Source organism: Thermobia domestica, chromosome 15 (genome assembly GCF_964235325.1).
Source record: "Thermobia domestica chromosome 15, izTheDome1.hap1.1, whole genome shotgun sequence".
Classification (NCBI taxonomy): domain Eukaryota; kingdom Metazoa; phylum Arthropoda; class Insecta; order Zygentoma; family Lepismatidae; genus Thermobia; species Thermobia domestica.
The window spans coordinates 104,209,108-104,233,741 of record NC_137468.1 but is presented as its reverse complement, the minus strand read 5'-3'; the positions used below and the strand labels follow the sequence as shown (position 1 = coordinate 104,233,741).

Sequence of the window (24,634 nt, the reverse complement as noted above, 5' to 3'; positions counted from 1 at the left end):
GAAATGGAAAATTTTCCACCTCACATCACTACTTGTACGTCTGCTTGATTGGTAGTAACAATACCCTTTTCTGTATTATTAGCTGATACGCCCTTAGGATCTGAAACTGCACTTGAAATTTGCGAATTATCCACTTGTGCATGTAATAACGTATTATGTTTTGATCACAATGTTGACAATGCCCAGATTTGCAATCTGTCACTCTGTGTGAACTTTTGAAGCAATTAAACCACAATTTGTTTTGCACTAAACATTCGCACTTTTTCTTGAGACTTGCCTTTACGAATGACGCACAGCGAAATAACTCGTGTTCTTCTGTACAAAATGGACATGCGATAGTATTATTAACAGCTACGTAAGACTGCGATTTGAATGCATTTTTGTTAACTTTCGTATTTAATTTGTTTGGTTTTTCACTTGTAGTTTCATTGTCAGATTTTATATCTATATATATAAAAGAGAACGTACAAAATCCTTTGTCCGCTCATCACGCTAATACGGCTGAACCAATTTCTTTCATTTTTGGGGGGTTATTAGGATTTGGACCCTAGATGGTTTTTATCATATCACTTTAATTTTTAATTACCAGTGTCTTGAGATAATTGACCATTCAAGTGTCCATAACGTACAAATCCTTTGTTATTAGTTCATCATAGGTAAAAATAAACGTATTTATATGCAACCCGCATGACCGTATCACTCGGCGGGTTAACATAAATGACAGGCGATATACAGCGGAAAATAGCTTGAATCTTCTGTTTAAAATTTTTTAATTGATTTGCTTATTTTTACAGACACTTTTACAATATGCCAGCACCGGGATGACCGCAGCGAAGCGGGGCGGGTTAACATAAATGACAGGCGATATAATGTTAAGATTTACTGCAATCTTCTATGGTTTTTATCATATCACTTGAAAGCGAAAAAGTAAAAATTATCTAAGTAACAAAGTTTATTGCGTTCCGGGGTGACCGCAGCGAAGCGGGGTGAACGCTGCTAGTTCTCTATACGTTCAACAAAACAAAAAAGTCAGATAACTGAGGAAAAGATTGATCAGTTTGTTTTAATTCCCATTCACATCTAGTTTGATTGTCTACACGTTCTACGAGTAGCTGAAGTATGTAATATTACCTCTTCTAAAGGAACATGTATTTACAAAATGACGTAGCTCACTAGCACTTTCCTTTTTCACTGATTGAATGTACAAAATGTCCCGCACGTGCGCGGTTGCTATCAGTATTTTTGTTTTCATACCTATCGCATAACAATTTTCATGCTACCTGATTAGTGTCTTCTGTTATGGGTAAATGTTGTACTAACTGAAGTGCTTCATCTTTGAAATTAGATAGTACAAATTCTGAACATTTACTAGTTTAACATTGTTATGCTGTCAGAAAAAGGTAACGAATTCTCATATTTGCCTTCAAACTTAGGTAAAGCTAATGCTGGTAGCGTAACATTATCGTTATGTGTGATACTATGCTCATCATTGTTACCTTTATTTTCCCTATGCCTATGATACGTACTACGTATTTTACATTTTAATTGGGATTTATTCTTCATCTCTACTCTGTAAGATTCATGATCTTTGCTCGTGTTACAATTTCTAACATAGTTTGAATGTCATCAAATTTCGTCCATAATTCTGCTAAATGTTCTGCTCTTGTGTTACGGTTTATTTCGCTTTCTTCCTTTCCTCAGAATTTGGCCTAGGTTGAATACTTTCCTGGGTACTGAAGGTACTCTAGGTTATCCAACCTTAATTTAAATTGTATTTGCGCAATGGAAAGAAAACAATGAAATTTAAAATAAAAAATGAAAGAAAATAAAATGACATCTGGCAATAATGAAGAAAGGAAGATTAAAAAATGAAATATAAAATAAAATAAACTATACTTAGAATCAGGATCTTTTCTCCTGTTGAGACCACTGTGAGAAGCACGGTAACTGTTGAAGATATCCTTCATGTTTAACCGTTTCACAGAGCAAGTCGACTTTTGTCGACAGAACCAAATTTCCTTAACATGCGAATGTCGACGATAGTCGACGTGTTACAATTTGTTTGTCCATATCTTGGCTTTGTCGAGAGTAGTCGCCAAAGTTGTACCGTTCATTTTTGTTTGTGTTCTAATGTTTTCGATAAACAATAGAAATCACACAGAAAACCTTTGGCGACTACAATCGACAAACCCAAGATACAGACAAATTTTAACACGTCGACTATAATCGACATTCGCAGATTAGGGAATTTTTTTTTCCGTCGCCTTCCACAGTGAAAGGGTTAATTCTTTCATTCTAAAGACTACTTGCCAAATATTATTAATCCAGCTTATAACTAAGGGATACTCAGATCTCATAACACAATGACTATTACTTCATACAGTACAAACTAAATTTATTGTTAGAACAGAAAAAAAAATAATGAAATAAAATAAAAACTACAATGAGAGAGCTCCCCTTCCCGCACGGGGAGGAAAAGGAATAGTGTCTAACGTCTGATCAACTGTAATGAGGTCTTCATCCTTACCGCAGCCAGCTTCCCCCATTTTCAAAAGTGACTGCACTTCTAGTTTTCCGGGGCCGGAGCCCGTCTATCTGGGGTCGTACTATTTTCATTTATGTTTCCCGAGTTATTTGTAAAAATTGTGTTTATCACCATTTCTTTCGTTACTTTGACCGCAAGTGTTTTCTGATGACTCATGCCTATAGTTCGAATTTCCATTTCGACTACCACGCCACCTTCGTCGGAAGTTACGATTCCTTCTTCGGTACGACCCAAAGCCTTGATTGTTTTGTGCATTTTGACCATTCCGATTATTTCTATTATCATTACCGTATCCTGAAATATCTCGGTTGGTACGTTGGCTGTCAAATCAGTTTGACTCCCACTCTCTACTTGTTGAATTTTATTTTTGACAACTTTAGCCTGTTTGGCAGAAAACCGTCTCGCAGGAGGTCTTAAATCACTTGCATGCGCGTTTGCGTGACCCGACAGTGCTGCAATCTTAGCCATCAATTCATCAATGTCTGAACATGAGCTTACCATGAACAACCGCGAATCCGCAGCCGGCAAGCAACCCAGTAAAATGTCTATCAATTCGGACTGGTCTGACACTTCAGTTATATTGAAATAGACCTCGACTATATACCAAGCAAACTCAGGCAGTGTAGAAAATTTCGACCTATCGAATCTTAAAGCTTGCAGAGCTTTCTTATGGATCCTTTCCATACTGGCAGAACAATACTGTTTCTTAAAAAGTTTCACAAAATCTTCATAACTTTTAATATCGCGCGCCACTGACTGCAGCTACGCTTCTGCCCCCCTCATCAAACACTTTGATACTATTAAAAGTTTTTCGGCATCAGACAATCTATACATATCCAAACATCGTTGTAAATTTCGCAAGAAAGGTCGGCCTGCACCTGCAGTCACCTCTCCACTAAAAACCGGAAAGTCTTTTAGGTCCTTAGGTTTTATAATAGACGATGAGAAACTAGGGGAATTTTGGAAACCACTATTAGGTGAAAAGAAAAATGGATTAGAAGCTACTGGATGAACATAAGGTTTTTAGCCTTGATATTGTCATTGGGATTCTAAATTCGGGGTTGGTGTCATAAAAGAAGACTCTAAACAATTTCCTAAGTTAGTCCTCTCATGAATCTTGTTTTGCCAATTACCTGCCATATAATGATAATTATCATTACTACTCGACAAAGGAGGAGTCGACACTAGTGTATGTATGATTATCATTCAGGTTGTATACAAAAGGATTATTAGTTGGGATATTCCTACTTCGGTTACTTGTTTGAGCAAGCCCGGTTTCAAAGTTCATGTGCGCTCTTTTTCTAGGAATTTCGTGATCTACAGATTTGTCACTTTTACTATCCTCATGTAAAGCTAATTCTAACTTTTCTAATTGCTGTCTCAATGCTGTTACTTCACTTCCTATTTCGCATTGATACTTCACTAATCTTTCATTTGTTTCGGAATTCTGTGATTTCAGCTCACCCACTGCGCCCTCAACTCCATCCTGCTTACTTTTAACTTCTTGTAAAACAATATTCTGCGCTTCTATCCTCTCAGGTAATTGTTGCAAACGCGTATCCTGAGATTCGAGCCTACTTAAGGTTCCCTTCATGTTATGCTCAAGTGCCTGAATTCGTAATTCATTACTCTCGACCTTCGTACTAACTATCCTAACATTATCCATTAATTTCTGGCTTGCTACTTGCAATTCCTCATGAGCTTGTATTTTTACTTGCTCCAACTTAGAGGATAATTGCTGCACGGTTATAGCAGTTCGTTCAATTTTAGACTGCACCTCAGTAATTTGAGTTCCAAATTTCTCGAACCCTTCATCTATTTTGCAGTTCACTTTACTCACCTCCATTTTACTACTAACTGCCTCATAACTAATTTCGTCTATCTGTTTGAACATCTTTTCCATCATTAACATAAGACCGTCCTCTCGCGGGACAGACGACTCAGTACCATTGTCTCGTAAGACAGGTGACGAGGTCGCGATGGGTGCACTATCAAGAATATCGTTCTCAAGCGTACACTCCTTGTTCCCCTTTTCGGGATCCTCATCATTGCCATTATTAGGCTGAGGTGGTTTAGCTGCTTCGCACCCTGCACATACCCAACGTACTAAAGCAAACATTCTTCATACCTACTCAATCAAAATGAAACCAGCGAAGGCAACTCTCGCACTCACGACTTTCACTTTCTCTACTCCATTACTGACAACTTGATGCGCATTATCACAACATGCATATTCTTTTTGCTGAGAACCCGAACAAACGCTATCCCCATCGGAGCCACTTCCACGAGACGCCATTTCAAAATCGCTTTTTAAGCAAAGTTATCATAAAACAAAAACAAAAAGACATTGACATTTTCACTTCAAGAACACTATGTACTTATATAAACACTCATGAAATATTTCCAGTCAAGCCTCCAGTCCCAGCACCGGAAAACAAAACCCGCCCCCATCTCTCCATTTCACTTCCACTTCACCCGCTTAATGTTTGAATTATCCATTATTATTATTATACGTTACTTCTCAAGTAGTACTCAGACGAGAGAATCATCCTAAGGCTGGGTAGCCAAAAATGTGTTACTGTTTATTTCGCTTTCTTCCTTTCCTCAGAATTTGGCCTAGGTTGAATACTCTCCTGAGTACTGAAGGTACTCTAGGTTATCCAACCTTAATTTAAATTGTATTTGCGCAACGGAAAGAAAACAATGAAATTTAAAATAAAAAAAATGAAAGAAAATAAAATGACATCTGGCAGTAATGAAGAAAGGAAGATTTGAAAAAATGAAATATAAAATAAAATAAACTATACTTAGAACCAGGATCTTTTCTCCTGTTGAGACCACTGCGAGAAGCACGGTAACTGTTGATGATATCCTTCATGTTTAATTCTTTCATTCTAAAGACTACTTGCCAAATATTATTAATCCAGCTTATAACTAAGGGATACTCAGATCTCATAACACAATGACTATTACTTCATACAGTACAAACTAAATTTATTGTTAGAAAGAAAAGAATAATGAAATAAAATAAAAACTGCAATGAGAGAGCTCCCCTTCCCGCACGGGGAGGAAAACGACTGAAGCACACATTGCAAGTGGTAAAAAAAAAAAGGTTTGAAATTTTAGTCTTAGTTTTATTTCTCAATTCCAAATTTTATCTTCACCAATCTTACTTTCACAACAATTTTCACGCGAACAGAACAAATTTTAATGCACCTCTTAAATTTACAAAGAAAAATTTTGTTCAGGTTATAGGTAGTTAGTTTCGTACAATATAAACTCTGTTTGGTCAATCCGATTCTTAGCGCAAGTACATCTTTAGAATTTTGAAGATTTAGAATTACATAAAACAAAAATATAAGTCCCATTTATATCGGGTTGACCCTAAAAAAAATGAATTGTTATGTTGCCCGAATTAAACTTCGTCCCAATTTAGTATTAAATTTTACAATTTTTTTAAACACCATTACATCATTTGAAAGGGAGTGGTAACATTTCCTTGGCCTGCTGACGTACAATAGGAATACAAAAAAAAACTATTACAAGGTTTTACATCATATTTATCAAATCGGTTCACAAATCTGAATACAATGTTCACTCAACAGCTTTCCTAATGGCTGAGCACCCTATGAAAGTGGCAGCGGTGGAGATAGAGAATGGCCGGGCCCACATAAGCTCACTGAAGAAATAAAATATTATCTTCCTTCGAGCGGGCAACCTGTCTATCTCAGGCGCAACACGTCTCTAAATACACACTTTCTTCAGATATTTAATTATTTCTTTTGCCCATGGCTCGTTAAATCGCAACTTCTCTAGTCTCACTCGTGTATAGCACAATTTTCAACTACCGATTGTATTAAGCGTTTATGTTAATAACATGTTAGCAGGATAGAGAGAGAGAGCAGTGAACGTTCTAAACATCATCCCGGATATATCCTTCTATACATGGAGTTTACTAGAAGGGTCCTAATAACCACAAACAACAGAGCCAATTTTAGACTTTGTACACAATAGTTAACGATACTAAAACTAACCTAACCACTATAACTAACGAACAAAGAAATAAATTCATACAAAACAAAAGGATTTAAACGCAGATTTGACATGGAGAGGTGCTAACCTATACGTACATTTTTGACATTTGAAGTTCTGACCGAGGCAAGTGGAAGCGGAAGTGAAGGGAGAGGAAGGACGAATTCTATCACCCAGGCGACTGAGGACACATGCTTCACTGGAAATAGTTACTTTAACCGATCATAATTTCAGATTTCATTACTCTGAAGAAACTTATCTATTGTTAGTGTTACCATCGTAGAAATAATTTACAATAAGCAGGTTTACCTACACAAACCTTTGCTCCCCGTTTTTTAAAATATAGAAATAAATTCCGAAAACCGAGAATTTAGTTCATAGTTCAAATTTTGATGAAATTTTTAATAGTATATAGAATTTAGTCACCAATTGATCCGGATTGGAAGAAAATTTAAATAACCATAGTAACCTTCTTCTAAAAAAAAAAAAAAAAAAAAAAAAAAAAAAAAAAAAAACTTCTTACACCTGGAACCTTCTTAGTCACATACTCTTCTTAACCTCAAGGCCTGCTTCTCGAAATATCTAAAGTAGCTGCATCCCAATTTAAAGCAAGAGACTATTGTTACCTGAGAGGTCTTGAAGTGCTTTTCAGTCCTGGATATTACCGTTCCTCTGGACAGCAAACTCCGTCATAGTTGATACACGGGCATATTGATACGGAAGAAAAGTTCTGTTACTACTTTACATCCTTTTTGATTTCTTTATAGCAGTTAGTCAGCCTTCACTTCTCACCCTCCGATTACTCCTGAAATTTCACTAACTAAAGCTCACATAATTATTAAGTTCTTGGTTGTTTTGTCAAAATTGCTTACATCTTAGACGCCTGAGATGTTATCACTACCCCATAGTAACGCGAAAAAAGGACGCTATATTCTCTTTCCCGGCGAAGAATAGCTTCACTTCGCCCCCCTTTTATATGATTGGTACAGACTTACTACCGGAAAATATTTGAAATTGTAACATACTTATCGACCTATTATAATATGTTGTAACAATTACAATTGAAGTAAAAACATCTAAATTATTAGTTACTTACTAATTTACCATTAACAAAAAATAATTACTTGATATCTTTTGTTTGTTTTAGTTTTTCTCACTCAGTGGCAGCACATTCACGCACAGCGAGGACTATAAGCGAACTCTTAAATGTGGCTTTGGATCGAACTCGAAGAAGGACGCCACTTTGGGTCCTCAAAATCCCTCGATCTCATACTAATATTAAGAATCATACATGAGCGGAAAAGGACCGTCTCACTTGTTATTATTTCTGCTATATTCTGAGACTCACTACATAAAGAAACAAATTCTTCCATAAGTGTAATTTGTATTTTTATTTATCTTTGTTTTAAAAGACTCTGCAACTTTTTTTCTTCCATTATTAAGGTTTAAAATATTTACGGTTGGGAGTAGGCTACTGAATAAAAACAATACTCTTTCGCTTTGTCGGCTTCTGCACCTGTGATTTTTATTACTGCACCGCACAAGTCACTGGAACTGACATAGTCATTGAAGCACTAGCAACTGTTACTTGAACACACACACACACACACACACACACACACACACACACACACACACACACCCACACCCACACACACACACACACACACACACACACACACACACACACACACAAACTGAACAAATCACTGGAATGTTTTTATGGATACGACCCAGGAGAACCAAATGTTTTTGTATGAAATGCTTTGATACTTGCAATAGTGAACTGAAATCCACACTGAAAATGAAACACACTCAATTTATTTCTACTGCACTACAATATCTAAGATTATACGGTAGATGTTTAAACTGCACAAAGGTAACAAATGTTCAACATTACACTAATAATAATTGCTTTGATGAGCCTGATATAAATTGTTCCTCGTGTCACTGCTTGAATACACTCACTTCAGATCGATCACTAGTGTTTAACACTGTTGCTAGATCAATATAAAAATATTAACAGGAAATTGTAAAAATCCCCAACACTTTGATTAAAATGTATGTTCTAGGGAGAAGGAGCGAGGCTCATAATTTAAGTGAAAAATTTCAGGATTATCTCAGGAACTCCTTAAGCTGAGAACATAAAACTCGGTATGTTAACTCCATATTAAAAATGAATGTACACATGTCCCAGTGTTTTTGAATTTCTTTTTTAACGGATACAAGGAACATTCTATATCTATATTACATATATGTGTATGTCAATGTTTCTGAAATGCCTAGGCCTATTTCACAAACTCGGTATACATACAAATTACAATCTGAAACAGTGCTGTGAGGTAAGACATCTCTATTACTCCTAGGAAGAGGGAGGAGTGCTATGAAAAAAAGAGACCGCTATTAGTGTCAAATCGTTAGTTTTCGGGATCGTTGAGATGGTGATATTCTCGATGCTGTTTAAGTCTACGTTCACCTCCCATTGGTATGGAGTAGTAAGAAGCATAAAAATGTACAAAATGACCAAGATTAATGTCAAATCCAGTATTTTCGAGTCGCTAAACTGATTAGTCAGAGTCTCGATTAAATTTAATTCGAGCAGGTCAACTGGTTGCTCATATATATACAGGGTGTAACAAAAAAGTACGGCAAAATTTCAGAGGTGGATTCCTTATGGGTATACAAGCAAAAAAGTTCATATGACCGTACGTCAGGAAATGCATCGTTACATAGTTACAATTATTGAGCCGTCAGATGCTGTGAAATAATTACATTCTGGTCGTTCCTTAATGTGACTCAATTTAAACCTCAATAGCTCACCCTCTAATTAAGGTAGGAAGATAATTTTAGTATCAATGTGTTCCTGAAGGACAAAGCTTTTGACTGATACGTATTTCATGTAGAGGACAATTTCTACAATATTTAAATTTCCTGTATTATACTTATTCCATCTTATTCTTCTTGCACACTGAAAGGACACTTACACGTATGTTTGCATTAATATGATTGAGCGATATTTATTTTCTTATACAATGATCACCTTTGCTCACAATAGTGTAATTTCAGGTTTTACTTCCGCAGAGAGAGCAAGACTCTCTGATATACATAGAATTTCCCCTTTTTTCATTAGTGCATTATTAAAATGTATGTGCATGTTAAACTAAAGGGGGGTAATTGTCCGCTTTCCAAATGACGCTCTTGCTTGGCGAAGTACTAAAGAATTAGTTTCTAGGATGAACATCTTTCCAACATAGTACATTGATACATATGTGTACGATGTTTCAATGTACTATATTACATAGCTGTGATATACAAACAAACATGAGTTCTCTTTGTCTGTAAAATGCAGATTATTTTATTAACAAAAAAAAAAAAAAGCATCTTCCGTAGACAGAATTTGAGCCTATGTTAAAATAAACTTTGTTTTGCGAATCCATTGTTATCCAGTAGACCAAGAGCGCATGTCTATTAGCCTCTTGCGTTTTTTTAAGTATTTTGTTAACGGTGTACTTTCATAATAGGCCTATGTAGTATATCAGTTTTGAAATTTTCTTTTCTTTATATATATATATATATATATATATATATATATATATATATATATATATATATATATATATATATATATTACGATTGTTTTCTGCATGGTAGTAGAATATTTACATGGAAGCAATGTCTAGATGATCCATTTCTATTAAAGAATATGAACGTTGCTCTGAAACTAAATGGAGGGAAAATATATTCCTCTTATAAGGAGATCAGAGGGACGTCCCCTTTCTACTGCATTACAAGTTGCTGGCCCAGGCTCGATTAAAGAAATGCCTTGGCATTGCTCCTCGTTGTATATCCATCATATTTCTTTACTTTTACTTTCAAGGATTTTGCATAAACATTATGGTTCCCTTGCGAAGAACATGACATCTTTTATATATATATATATATAATATACTGGGTCTCTCACCTAACTTTTCGATCTCAAATATTTCCGAAATGACAAAAAATGTGACAAATCTAGTTGCGTAAGAATGTACCATGTCAGGGGCCTATAAAATTCTGTAAACAAAAACTGTCCCCAGAGGTCCCGTCATAGGAGCCCAGGGGCCAACTTGAAAATTTCAAATAGAAACCCCTATTTTTATTGCAGATTCTGATTCTGCGATCAAAACTAAGCAACTTTTACTTGAAACAATTTTCGTTATTCTAATAGATGATGCTGTAATCGCAAAAAAAATAATATCGCACGTATGTCTCCTAACATTGCAACCTCAAATATTTCCGAAATTACAAAAAAATGTGACAAATATATTTACGTAAGAATGTACCCATGTTAGGGGCCTATAAAATTCTGTAAACAATAAGTGCCCCCAGGGGTCCCATCATAGGGCTCCAAGAGCCAACTTGAAAATTTAAAATGAAAACCCCCTATTTTTGTTGCAGATTCTGATTCTGCGATCAAAACTACGGATCTCAGATGTACGGATCAACTTTACATGTTCATATAAACTTTCACTTCTCAGATGGAATTACATGAGTTTCAAATCAAACCGTAATTATGGACATCTACTTCTCTATAACAACAAAATGATAATGTCCTTTTAAACTTTAATAGATCCACCGATCAACCTTACATGTTAACTTTCACTTTTGCCTCTTAGGTTTATACATATCTATGTAAACGTGACAAAAATTAATAATATAATTCTCTTTTGACACTATGTCCGATTATCAATTGAAACTTCATGTCCCAACGGAGAGCTAGAGTTAATCAGCTTTCATAGTGTCCACAAGCTCACAGAAAAAATCTCAGTTCTTGAATAATATTGTTACAAACATTTTCATAACTTTATTTGTTTGCGTCTGTTATTATTACGATTTATGTGTTATCTAGGAGCAGCGGCGCAAATCTGTCTTCAACATTGTGGGGGGGGGGGACGGGTTCCCATAATCATCATTATCTTTTTTTTTTTAATGATGTTCAAAATATTTATGAAGTTGAAAAACAATGCTATGGAGGATCAGGGGAACAGAGTTGTCTTCAATATTAGAAAACGGACAGATTTGAGGCTTATTCTGGGAGAAATCAATTTTACCTCACTTTCCTTTCTGGCAATCGGACACAAATCATTACATGTCTCCGCAAAAGAGCATATTTAAAATCGAATTATTGAGGGGGACAGTCCCCCGAAGTTCAAAGATTGGATGGGACATAACCCCCTCATCCCCGAATGATTTGCGCCAGTATCTAGGACAACGAAAAAAAATACATAAACTAAAAGTTGCGTATTTTCGGCCGCAGTATCCGAGTATGCATTAATGTAGAGGGTTTCTATTTGGAATTTTCAAGTTGGCCCCTGGGGCCCTATGATGGGACCACTGGCGCACTTGTTTACAGAATTTTATAGGCCCCTGACATGGGTACATTCTTGCGGAACTAGATTTGTTACATTTTTTGTCATTTCGGAAATATTTCAGGTCGCAAAATTAGGTGAGACACCCTGTATATTGAATTGAAAGTATTCCATTAGTGGCATCGACAGAGGTTGAAGCGGGATAAAACTAAAATGTTTAAAACAGCAAATGGGGTCCAAGAATATTTAATTTGAAAGGTCTTAAGGAAAAACAATAACGTGGTACAAGTTCCCAAGTTGTCGGTGGAAATTGTCAACAATGGAACATCAAAATCGGATTGCATATAAGGCTGTTGTCAATCGTGTAATTCAAAGAAAGCTAAAGCTATGTGCAAGCTACGAAACAGTTAATTTTGACGAAAAGCATTTCGCGCACAATTGACGCTACACCAAGATACTTCTTAAGGGTCAGAGGGGCCAACGTGTAATACCTGATTTACAAAGTCGAGCTCCCCCATGTCTAAGCGGTTAATGTACGCGCCTTTGGCGTGGGAGATCTGGTTCGTTTTCCAGCAGGACCTCGTGTGGTTCGGATCCTACGTTAAGCTATACCTTCACGTCTCATATAGCTTCGCAGCTGAGAGACGCTAAAAAAAAGTCAAATCAAATCATTTATAAAGTCCTTTTACACGAAGCAACATACAATAATGTCCTATGTTACCTCTGCTCGAAATGTCAGGGGATCAAACGTAGAAAAGAACTATTTTTTTTGACGAGGTGTAGAATCTTTGACGAGGGAGCGAAGCAGTGATATAACAGTTCTTCTTCTTCTCTCCTCAACCATAGGTTGGTGAGCAACATGGAAATTTTAAAACCTCTCTCTGCCTTGGGACAGCTGCTTTATACTTTGATAAGGTCTCTTCTACGTAACTGTATCTACATATTCTACACTTGGCCTTCCTCTTCCGGGTTTTCCGTTTTCCTTTCTTTCTATCAACACGGTGATCCAATCGGAGTGCCGAATAAGATGGCCAAATATGCTGTTTCTTCTTTTTCCTATTATCTTCATGATCTGTCGTCCTTCATTAGCTTCCTTTAGTATGTCTTCATTCCTTTTCCTTTCGGTCCATGATATACGCAGCACTCTGCGCCAACACCACATTTCAAATGCTTCCAGTGTGGATTTTTCAATTTTTCTCAATGTCCACGTCTCTGATCCGTGAGGCACCATGCTCCATACCAGGGCCTTAATAAATCGTCTACGAACGTCCAAGGACACATTTCTTGATGTTAGCAGTCCTCTTTTCCTACTGAATGTTTGTTTAGCCTGCGCTATTCTGGAACTTATGTCTTTTGCACGTCGTCTGTCCGAGGATATTAGATTTTCTAAATAGGGGAACGTTTAACGTCTTCGATTTTTTCTCCCTCTTGCCATACGTTTGCCCGTTCTTGTCCTGCTCTTGTGCACTTTATCATTTTGGTTTTCTTTTTATTTGATATAACAATATTCGACGTTTTTGTTTTGCTCGGTGTACGTTACTAGTCCCACCTCTACACCTCGTTAACAGAAGTTCTTTTCCATATTTGAAGAATTATAAGGGTAGCAGCAACCTTCTGTGCATCTTAACTTTGATCTCTCATTGTCGAGGTTTAACCGAGTGACCCAGATCTACTATATTATTTCTTTCTTTACGACCTTTCAAATTACGTACGCCTGGACGTCACTTTCTATTTAAAATACTTGAGGTGTCCTTCGACTACCCTTATGACGATTCTACTAATGAAATCTATTTAGCTCAAAGTATCAACGGCTTTAAATAATGGAATACGTTACTTGACGTTTTCGCAAATATCAGCTATTTCAGAATTACAGGGGTGACAACGATTTTGGTGGGTAACATGAATAATATATAAAGGTCAGAATTGAAGCTGGAATCCAGAGATTGAATAAAGGTAGCTATACACTTTTCTATTTCATTTTGTCCATTGTAAACTACGACCAAAAGCAATAAATTTTACTTTTCAGTGTACTTGTAAATCTGGAAGTCAGAGGAAAGATATAGCCTCTTTAGTTGTCCTTGTGTCCGCCCTAGTATTGATATGTATTGAAATGATTCTCATTTTGGTAGAATTCGTTCATCAGCATTCTTTGCTTCGAATTTTGTGCTTTGCTGACATGTTAACATGTCAAAAGAAGAAAAAAAATCTTAAAAATATAGCCCAGATAACACACAAAAGATTTGATTCATTTCTTGTGGTGCTGAAAACAGAATATTCAACGATTTAACTTTTTTTTCGTCTTTACAGGATTGGGTATGCAAGATGGTGCTGACTCTGAAAATCTACGCCTCAATGGCATCCGTAAATTGGATGTTTGTCGAGGGGCTGTTTCTTCACTCGAGAATTGCCACCACCGTGTTCCACAACAAGGTCCCATTCAAGCTCTACTATTCTATCGGCTGGGGTAAGTAGTGCACAAACACGAATAACGACTTCTCGTATTGATTTGTTTGCTTGTCACTTATCCATTAATCTTGTAGCAACGCGCTTTCGTCAACTTCATCAAAGAGGGCAATTATAGACCGTTGTAACTTTTCCTTTCCCTAGAGAAATCCGTAAATCAATTCTGCGTGACCTCTTCTCTTTTCTTTATAGAAGCTGGAGACTTTCTTGCCACCAATTGGACAAATTTCAGTTTCTAACTTCTTAATTATTTATTTACTAAAGAATTTGCGGTATTTAGAATTGAAGAAGTAATTAAACATGAAACGGTACTGTAATTACTATTATAAAATTGACTTTACATTCTTCGAATGGGAATTCTCGATCACTATTCCTGTCGAGTACCTAAAATGGAATTTCGAATTAATTTGTCTTTATTTTGCACATGAATATGTACAAGTAAAATAGCCTGAAATTAGCGAATAATTTCCTTCTGGTTGAATGGTTAACGTTCTTGCCTTTGATGAGAGAAATCTCGGTTCGTGTCGGGACACCATGTAATAGAAGTTCACACTAAACTGCTGCACAATGACTCAGTGGTAGAATTCTCACCTCTAACAGAAGGGTTCTTGATTCGATCCCAGAACATGAAATTTTGTAGTAAATACCATCGTGTCTATGGGGGTTTTCCCGTTTTATCCCACGTTCTGATTCCACTATTTTTTTTAAATAAACATCGACTTTCATTAATCCTAAGGTCATAACTGAAGGACATAAAATTAAAAGATTACACTCTAAATTGTCAAATACTATTTTATAATTTCGGTATGGAATGATAACGTTAAAACACAATCAAACAAATATTCCAATAGTTGCAGGTAACGATGTTTATAAATTATAACCCTTGTGAAAAGTACAGCGACAAGGAATGAAACATATCATAAACGAGAAACGTTAACTCTTAGATGCATAATCAAGGGTATCGAGGTCCTGCATACTATTATTTTGTTAGCCTTCGTAACACATTTCACTGTATATAGTCGTCCTTTTGTGTAATCCTCGTACTGTCAATAGACAATGTATATTGTGTTTTAAAATCATTCCAATAGTTACATTTTCTTAGTTGTTGACATTTTTTATTTATTTACACCTCTTCAATATATACGCTGGGCTTTTCAGGTCCTGCCTTATAAAGCTTATATGTCTTACTGGTTTCAAGATTATAGACCGGAAATTAAATACACTTTAATATTTTGTGTTTATCTTCTGAATTGGGCCGCAGTGGGTCAGCGATAGAGCTTTACCACTGGTGCATGGGGTCCTTAGTTCGATCCCAGCTCGCACCATGTGAGCTTTGTGGTGGACAAACACCATGTGCGTAGTTTCTCCGGGGTTCTCTCATTCCCTCCACTTTCTTCGTTCCACCATTTCATTTATTTCTCATCATCACCGTCTCCTTTAGTTTACATTGCATAAACGTGAGGCGTAAAATTGAAAAATTGAAATTTTTTATCTTCTGAACTTTTAGAACGTTTTAGGTGTTTCTATGAGCGGTCAATAGATGGCATTATGCAATTTCGCTGAGAGATTTCTGTGAGCTATTTTTGTTTGAAGCTACTTACACTCTTCATCATATCCCGTTTCTTAATTTGATGATATGGAATTTAGCATTCCATTCAGGACCAATGTTTCATGACAGGTAAGGATCTACGTCTTAACGTAGGGTCTGAATCACCTGAGCTCCCACCGAAAAATGAATCCGGGGTACCACCACACGTGTTGACATATGCATTTACATGTGCAGAAAATCAAATGAACCAGTTCAATGAAATATGGAAACAAATATCATCAGAGAAATTATTTAAACCGAAACTAGCTTTTCAAGAAATACAACAATCGGTAGTTATTGTTCAATGCACCTTGTGCCACATATGTTTCAGCAAGGAATCGGAAGAATTAAAAAACAACTAGACGAAACTGACTTGAAATTCGAAAAAATCAGAAAATTTGAGAATCAACAGATGTAGGATTTGAAATTTTTGCTTTCAAAAATGACACTATTATAAGTTACGTTGTTACCTCCCTCCCCCGAAGGAAACAATTTTCTTTAGCACAATGCACCACATACACTGATGACGCCAGAGGAGAGGCAAGGGGGCGAGCGTCCCCTGTCTGCCCCCTCAGACTCCTACAATCTTAAAACATTCTACATGTGGTATTTTATACGTCACTATCATAACCAATTTCATTGTCAAACTATACTATCCGTACATTTACTATGAGACAGATTAGTGCTCAAGCTTTCTTCCTTGAGCGTCTGGGTATGCATGTATACTTCTATTTTCTAATTTTGCGCTTTTTCCGGTAAATTTTAGTCATAATCATTGCTCATGATTTTCAATTTCCAACAATGAGAATAAACAACATTGCAGATCCGATTCAACTGGAAACAGAACTTTTATTGTGCCTAGCAACAATATTAGAGTTGGTCGACTTGTTTTCTTCGCATTTGATCAGTTTTGGTTAGAAACAAAAAAGGTACAGCTATTAATTATGTTGTGTCTGGTTTAGTGTTGATGATTTATAATTAAGGTTAATTAATGGCCGCTAATATTATTATAGGCTGGGTTCGATGATAGCAAACCAGACAACCAACTAAATAACTATAAAAAACTTGACGTATGTTATTAAATAGTTTATTTTTATTTTTTATAACAATTAAATTAATAATGACTTAGGGCCTTTCATGGGTAGTGTGGCTACTAGCTACTTTTTTTTTTTTTTTTTTTAAGTTTCAAATTTACAGTTTGAACAGTTGATATATTTAATTATAGTTAGCTTTAGTTGGTTTTAGTTGAAGCTAATGATCGTTTGGCTTTGTTAATAATTGCTTAATTTAGACATTTTAAGAGAAAGTACTGACCTGGTGGCTGCTGATATATTCCAGTCCTGGTATAGAAGTGTTGAGAATATAATTACTAAGATATAAAAAACTTGGGTGCCGAATTACGAGATCTTTCCGAAACGAGAATTTAATTGAGACTGCTCTCCTTGTGTTTTACATGCAGGTTGAAAACTACCTTTTTTTCAATCCTTTAAATTTTTACCGTTACAATTACTGTGTAGGTGACTTAATTGTCTACCCTGTAGTAAGACTTCCTTATACCTGACTCTAGATTTTTACAAATGTTTTTTACATATTTCCTTGATTGTGAAGTTCATGGAGTAATGTGCATATACAAATTTCTTTACATGGAAGTCTGGCTCTTTAAACAATGCAAGAGATTCTTAAGCTAATTTCCGTATACTCTTATACTGTCTGATCAGCCAATTATTAATGTATCCACTACAATTATATTATTTACATTAAATAACTCGTTTGTATTTATCAACATTTGAAGTTTTCAGTTACACATTTGGTTTTATTTAAAGGTTGTATACTTTTTTCTGAAATAATATTATCGGCATTCAATATTCATAAGATGGGTTTAAAATAGCTTAATTTGCCAGAGCTTAATTTTTGGAGGAGATAAAAATAGTTGTAATTTCCCTTACTGCAAATGATGATAATATATACAAGAAATTAAATTAACTCCCAATAAAATGTATTGTCAGAGAGCTGATCCTTAGTTAGTAATTGGTATGCACTAGTGCTCCCTTAATTATTTTACTTAAAAGCACTGACGTGGCGTCTGCTATATTGAGTAAAAATATACGAGGAGCTCCTGAAAACTTCGTAGCCCAACCCAGAAGGAGTGTACGTGGAATGATGAAATTTTAGTTGTTCTACATACTTCCCCAAGGTTCAATACACTTCCTTGTACAGTGCTCCAGTTTTTTAAAAAAATCTTGACCAGTTTACCAGTTTAAAAAAATCTGAAGACCTCCTCGCCCCACTGTTCGTAACACTACCACTATCAGATCTGAAATGGCGTCTTTTCAAGTGTTATTTGAGTTTGGGGAATAATACCGGTAATAGACGGAGCTAAATCTGGAGAATGAGAAGGATAATCTAGACATTGAAATCCTAGATCATGCAATGTCAGTTGTCTTTACAGTGCTTGATGAACTGATGCATTCTCCTGAAGGAACAGAATTCCTTCCTTTTCATTTCCCGCGGCGTTGTACTTTAAATGTTTCTTTCAGTTTTGTGAGTAGTAATGCAGAGATTCTGCATTAAATGTGTAACCCTTGGACAGGTAGTCTATGAGTACAACTCCACCTCTATCCCAGAAGAATGTTGCAAACAGTTTCTCAGCCTATTTCTGTCTCTTGAACTTCTTGGGGCGAAGGGGAAATGAGTGCTACCACTCCATTGACTGTTATTTCTTTTCAAGTTCCTGCACATGCATATTTCGTCCATGTTACTGTTCTTGATGGAAATTGATCGGCATTATGGTTAAAATGGGAGAAGACTTCCATTGATGCCGTTACTCTTTCACTCTTTTAATCTCCTGACAGATTTTTGGGAACCCTTTATCCCGAGAATTTGTGCATGCCCAAATCATAATTAATTGTGCTACCGACAAGTTCCAGAGAAATATGCACAATATTTGACACACATTTTGCTGAAATACTGCAATTTTCAAGAATAATGTTACGAATTGCATTTATGATTTCTGGGACAGTCACTGCTTTTGGTCATCCTGAATGTAAAGCATTGTCTGTTGAAAAATCGTCACGTTTAAACTGTGTCATCCACTTCTTTACCACTGTATATAACGGAGGAGAGTCTCGTAGTGTTTCACTGATTTCCTCATGAATTTACTTCGGTGGAACAAAAATTTTATGACAGCTGTGATCTCGATTTTCGTGAAATTCGCTGGTTGGGCACACACAAACACTTCATAGTCCTGAATAACTGAATAAGAATTTCAGTATTAATATGAAAATTTATATTTGCACATACAGAGATATGTTCTTCACAACGGAATTTTATCATTCTACCTACACTCCATCTGGTTTGGGCTACGAGTTTTTCATCAGCCCCTCGTAATATAGCATATATTAGTACCTGTGATATAGACGAATGTGTTACTTGTAGCATGCGCAAAATTAATTCAATTTATGTTTAGGCTATCAAAAGTTGCATTGAAAAATATTTCATGTTGAGACATTACCTTATTTATTGGTTACAAATTTTACTTGAAATAAGTATAATTTATACATATTGTACTGTAGTGTAAATCAAACATAATAAATCTATCATTCTTGATGTGAAAAATAACCGCCTCACAAAAAATATATCTGCCCCTTCTCTGCCCTCCTAAGAAATTAATGCTGGCGTCGTCACTGACCACAAAACACATGCAGACGAGGAACACATGATGCTATACTCCAAAAAGGCAACTTCGAAGGTTGTATTTTCTTTTGTAGACCCAATATCCTTAACATTTCCTAACAAGGATGACAATCGTCGGCTTTGTTTTTAGAGAGAGAGAGAGAGAGACAGACAGACAGAGAGAGAGAGAGAGAAGTCTCAGAAAACTTATTGAATCCACTTTCCAGAGGTCCACTTTGTAGAAAGAAATGCTTTGAGAAACCATCCCACAAAGAAATCAATGATCGAAAATCCAAAAGACGGAGGTGTGCACAGTTTGCCTTACAGTCTTCAGAAAAAAGACTCGTTGTTCAAGGTGTGATTTTTTTAAGCAACACGGAAATAAAGCTTAGAAATTCATGTTGTTCCTAAGAGCACAAAGTTCTTTCTGAACTGAACTTATTCAAACCTAAATTGACAACCTATATTAACAATATAATTCTAGTGTTATTAGAAATGGCGTGGAAATTGTTCATTACTGCAAAAAAAATGCACTAAAATCAAATATAAGTTTCGAGTATGTATTTTCCATATAATTGCGATTATAGATGTTTAAGTTAAAAGGTTGTAAAATAAGGTAACTTGGAGTCCATTTTATCGGCATCTGTTTCTATTTTGTTGAGTATACCTGAAGAATATTAAAATACTTAATTATTAATTAAATTTAAGTATGAAGTAAAATTGATCTCAAACTTAATGTTGTATTTTACTAATAAACGTCACATTAAGATCTGTTTACGGTTTAAAACTTAAAACATCTGATTGTTGTGACAAGAATAATGCCTAAAATTTTTCTCATTAATTGACATTCATATTTCATGACGGGGGGCGCGGTGGCTCAGTGGTAGAGCGTTCACCTCCGGTGCTTGGGGTCCTTGATTTGATCCCAGCTCGCGCCGTATGGACTTTGTAGTGGACAAACACTGTCCTCGTGGGGTTTCTCGGGGGTTTTCTCCCACTTTCTTCATTCCACAATTTCACTCATTTCTCATTATCACCGTCTCCTTTAGCCTAACCGGCATAACCGTGGGAAGTTAAACTTAAAGATTTCATTACATTTTTCATTTTCAAATTTCATGACTACTACTGCTTGCTATTAGTACTTGCTACTTACTGGTAATTACTACTTACTACTTAGTAAAAAATTTAAAATAATATTAACATGTAGTCAGATAATGTGTAATTGTAATAAGATGCTTTATTTCTAAACAACTACACTGTTTATCCTTTGATTTACAGTTGGCGATTTAGAAGTGTAAATAGGGCCTTGCAAACACTTCTTATGCATTCATGTATAAGAAACATGCATTTTTCTGTAAAGCAATTATTACTTTGAAATATTAACTACCTTCACCAATATATTAGTCATACGCGTATTAGTAATGACAGAGAAGTCATGACGCTAGAAGTTTAATTTTGTTTCGATACAAACTAAGTAAAGAAAATTTATTAATGCAAAGTATGATCAAAAAGTGCGGCGAATGCCGTTGCACAGTGCCAACTAGCAAGCCCGGTAGCCTAAACTGCTGAGTTTGAACGAGTTGTGACATGTTAGTTGGCTTGCAGAGGCAAAAGAATGAGGAGTGGTAAGAATGCCTGTCCTGCGCCAACATTAAGTTTTGTTCTAAGCCACAAAAAGAAACCAAAGAAGGTTACGAAATGTCAAAACCAGTGTGTGACGATGAATCGGTGGCATTGAAGACTGTTTACAAATAGTATGAGCGATTCAAAAGCGGCAAGGAGTTGGTTGAAAACGAGCAGCGATCGAGACCTGCTCAACGTCAGAAACAGATGGAACCATGCAAAAAGTGGCACAAATGATTTGTTCAAACAGGCGAATGATTATTCGAGAGCTTTCCAAAGAACTAAACATCTCGTATGGATCCATGAGAAGCATTTTAACCGCCGATTAAATGGACAAATGGCTTCCTTCACGACGAAAACGCACTGTGTCACACCTTGCTTTTGATCCACGAGGTTTTGGCCAAAAATATTCCTGTTTGTAGACATTTGCTCTCCAGATATAGTAGCATGCGACTTGTGGCCCTTCTTAAAAAATTAAAACTATGCTTAAAGAAAAACGTTTAAACACCATGCCTGACATTAAGAGTGACACGACAGACCAGATGAATTCAACATTGGGATAAGTACATTGCTAGCCAAACATTACTTTGAAGGATATTAAATCAAATTCCATGTAAGCTTGTTATTTTGTTTCTAATTAAATCATTCACCGTAGTTTCCGATCACACCTCGTATACTACAGTGGAGTCTCGTTAATTCGAATTCGAAATATTAGATAAGTCGAACAGAAGTCCATTCCCCTTGAAAACTGTATTGAAAACAATAGTAAAAAATCGTGGATAAGTCGAACTTTTGAACCTATGTTTTGGATAATTCGAAGTAAATACAGTTGAAATTTTTTAATGTTGGCCAGATGTAAACAGAGAAATGCAGTTTTAAGGTGTTTTCAGTTATCCAGATGCAGTCATAGGGAAGAGTAATACAAAAGATAAATAGAAAATCTATGTAACGATAAAGATGAAGGTGAGTTGGGTAAGAAGTAAAGATAGAGAACGTGTGCCAATTTCATCTTGTTTCAGAATTGGCTGAAACTTTAAGATGAATTATTGATGAAGTCAACCAAGTGTTATTAATATCGTATTCCACGCAATACATGAAATTCAAGGTTTATTGACCGTACAAAATTAATCAAATTTAAGCAAATGATTTTTACCATTTCTTAAAAGTGAGAACAGAATATTCAAATTGTTACTGGTGTTTAACTGTTTGGGCTATTCAATGTATATTGTAGTGTTGTACGTAAATATACTTTCCATTGTACACGTAGTTTGAATTATGTGAAGTACATGTCCTTTGTTAGTTTACGGTATTCGATCACACAAATAATAAGCTGCTTTAAAGGTAAAGTCTACACCATATGAATATGTTTTTGATGCACAGTACTTTGGTTTGTTTGTTGTTATATATGTGAAAATGAATGTTGTTGGATAATTCGTATTTTGGATAATTCGAAGTTTTTTCGTGTCCCCTTGGACTTCGAATTAAAAAGTGTCCACTGTATTTGTTTTAAAAATTAGAACGTTAAATAAGTATACTTTCCTTAATTTGGGCAATGAAAGTTTAAGTTTTTAACCGATATGACGTCCTTCTAGAGAGTCCATTGCGTATTAAAATTATGAAGAGTGAATATTCCTGATTTGTATTCTAAGGTAAACTAAAATCACTGTATTTAATTTGTTTTGGAGCTTAAGATCTTTATTCGTACAGAAACACTAGAATATAAAAGATGAACCTACTGTATCACAATAATTCTTATCGGAAATTGAACTCCCATCTTTCATCCAAAGACAAAAGCACTACCCATAACTTAGATATCTAATTAAGGAAAGGACACCTCTAAAGAATGTCATCCGTGATTAGATCCAGTCTGTGCCAAGTGGGCTTCATGGCAAATAAACATTATGTGCTTGGGTTTCTCGAGACTCTCCTGTTTAGTTCCACTTTCTTTGTTCCATCATTTCGTTCATTAGTATCACCACCGTCTTCCCTAGCCTCAGAACATTATCATGGGACATTATTGCTTTTTCAGAAGGTCTATATTTATCACCACGTTTAAGAAACATAAATGAGAATATGAGTAGTCGACTTACTATCTAGTTCACATGAAACATATAAATTCTGAACTCGCCGCTTAAATGAAACGGAAAAAGGTGTGAATACAAAAACAAAGAGTAAATTCAATGTTTTTTTAAGTGTATCGACTAATCATTTCCCTCTAATAACTGACGAGACAACTCGATCTGCATGAATGTTCGCATGCTGCTTATTCTGATAGCACAGCATCCTCGGTGTCTAACTTCCGTACGTACCATTGAATTGATTTCCACCTGTTGAGTAGATAACATTCACGTTCGTACTTGTTGATGTGTGGGTAACGCTTTATAGAGCATCATCATATTACTATCCTTTATAACTCCAGCAATTTACCCTGAGATTTTGAGGGATAACGTTTGAAACAAAGTAGGTAACAATTCTATTTCTCTCGTGTAATTGAATTTTTGCTAATGCATAATAGAGGCAGTTGCACAGAAGTTTTGTGGGGAAATGGGATAGCTATTTGAATTAGCTGCTAGCATATGGCAGTAATTCCTAACCAGTGGATGGTCACAATCTGGTGTGTCGCGCAGCCCCAAAGGGTGTGTCTCGATACTTTACAACTTAAAAATCATTAATCATTTAATTATTGGCTAAAACAAATTTTGAGGCAGACTGTACAGTCAACGCCTCCAAAAGTAGCAGCAACGGTCAGTACTCCACATGGTCAGTACTTCATACAAATTGATAAGCTTACTCTAGTAAATTATAATTTATATCATTATTAATAAAGAGCATACAAGTGCGTTGCTATGTAATGAGCGTTCAGTAAAATGTGTCAATCAAAAAAGGTTGGGAATAACTGGCGTACATAATAGAAAGCTAGAAATGGCAGCTATGAGAAAAAATCTGCTCACATCACTCACTTGTCATTTCGCGACTACCTACAAAATAACATAGTAAAAGACGCATATAAACGATTCCAAGTTGAAGTTAGAAATTTGGTTCATTTTTGCAACTTACCTATCATTATTGTGCTATAAAATACTATAATAACTCTAAAATGAAAATATTAATTTCTCATGTGAAATTCATATCTGAAAGCTCTTCAGGGGCAAATTCAACAATTACAAAATACTTTTTAAATACACTCACATTTTAATATGTATTTGCTTGCGAAAATGGAATACCTTGTATTGTACTATTAACTGAGTTTAAAGTTTATGTTGTTACGTAGCAGAAGGGAGTACTTTGAACAAATATTTCTTTATAAGGTGATAAACAGAATACAGAGGTTGTTCAGTCTACGTTTGGCCAATTTCGACTTAA

General features: G+C 35.7%; 1 protein-coding gene across 2 annotated transcripts in view; it reads left to right on the top strand.

Annotated features, from left to right (window-relative positions):
* The window catches only part of LOC145671180 (corticotropin-releasing factor receptor 1-like), a 1,144,309-nt gene that overhangs the window by 764,975 nt on the left and 354,700 nt on the right, over positions 1–24,634 (top strand). For both annotated transcript variants that reach the window (XM_081740030.1, XM_081740029.1), the window contains exon 5: positions 14,233–14,389. In XM_081740030.1, coding sequence (XP_081596156.1) covers positions 14,233–14,389 — 157 coding nt within the window. The remainder of the gene's footprint in view (positions 1–14,232; positions 14,390–24,634) is intronic.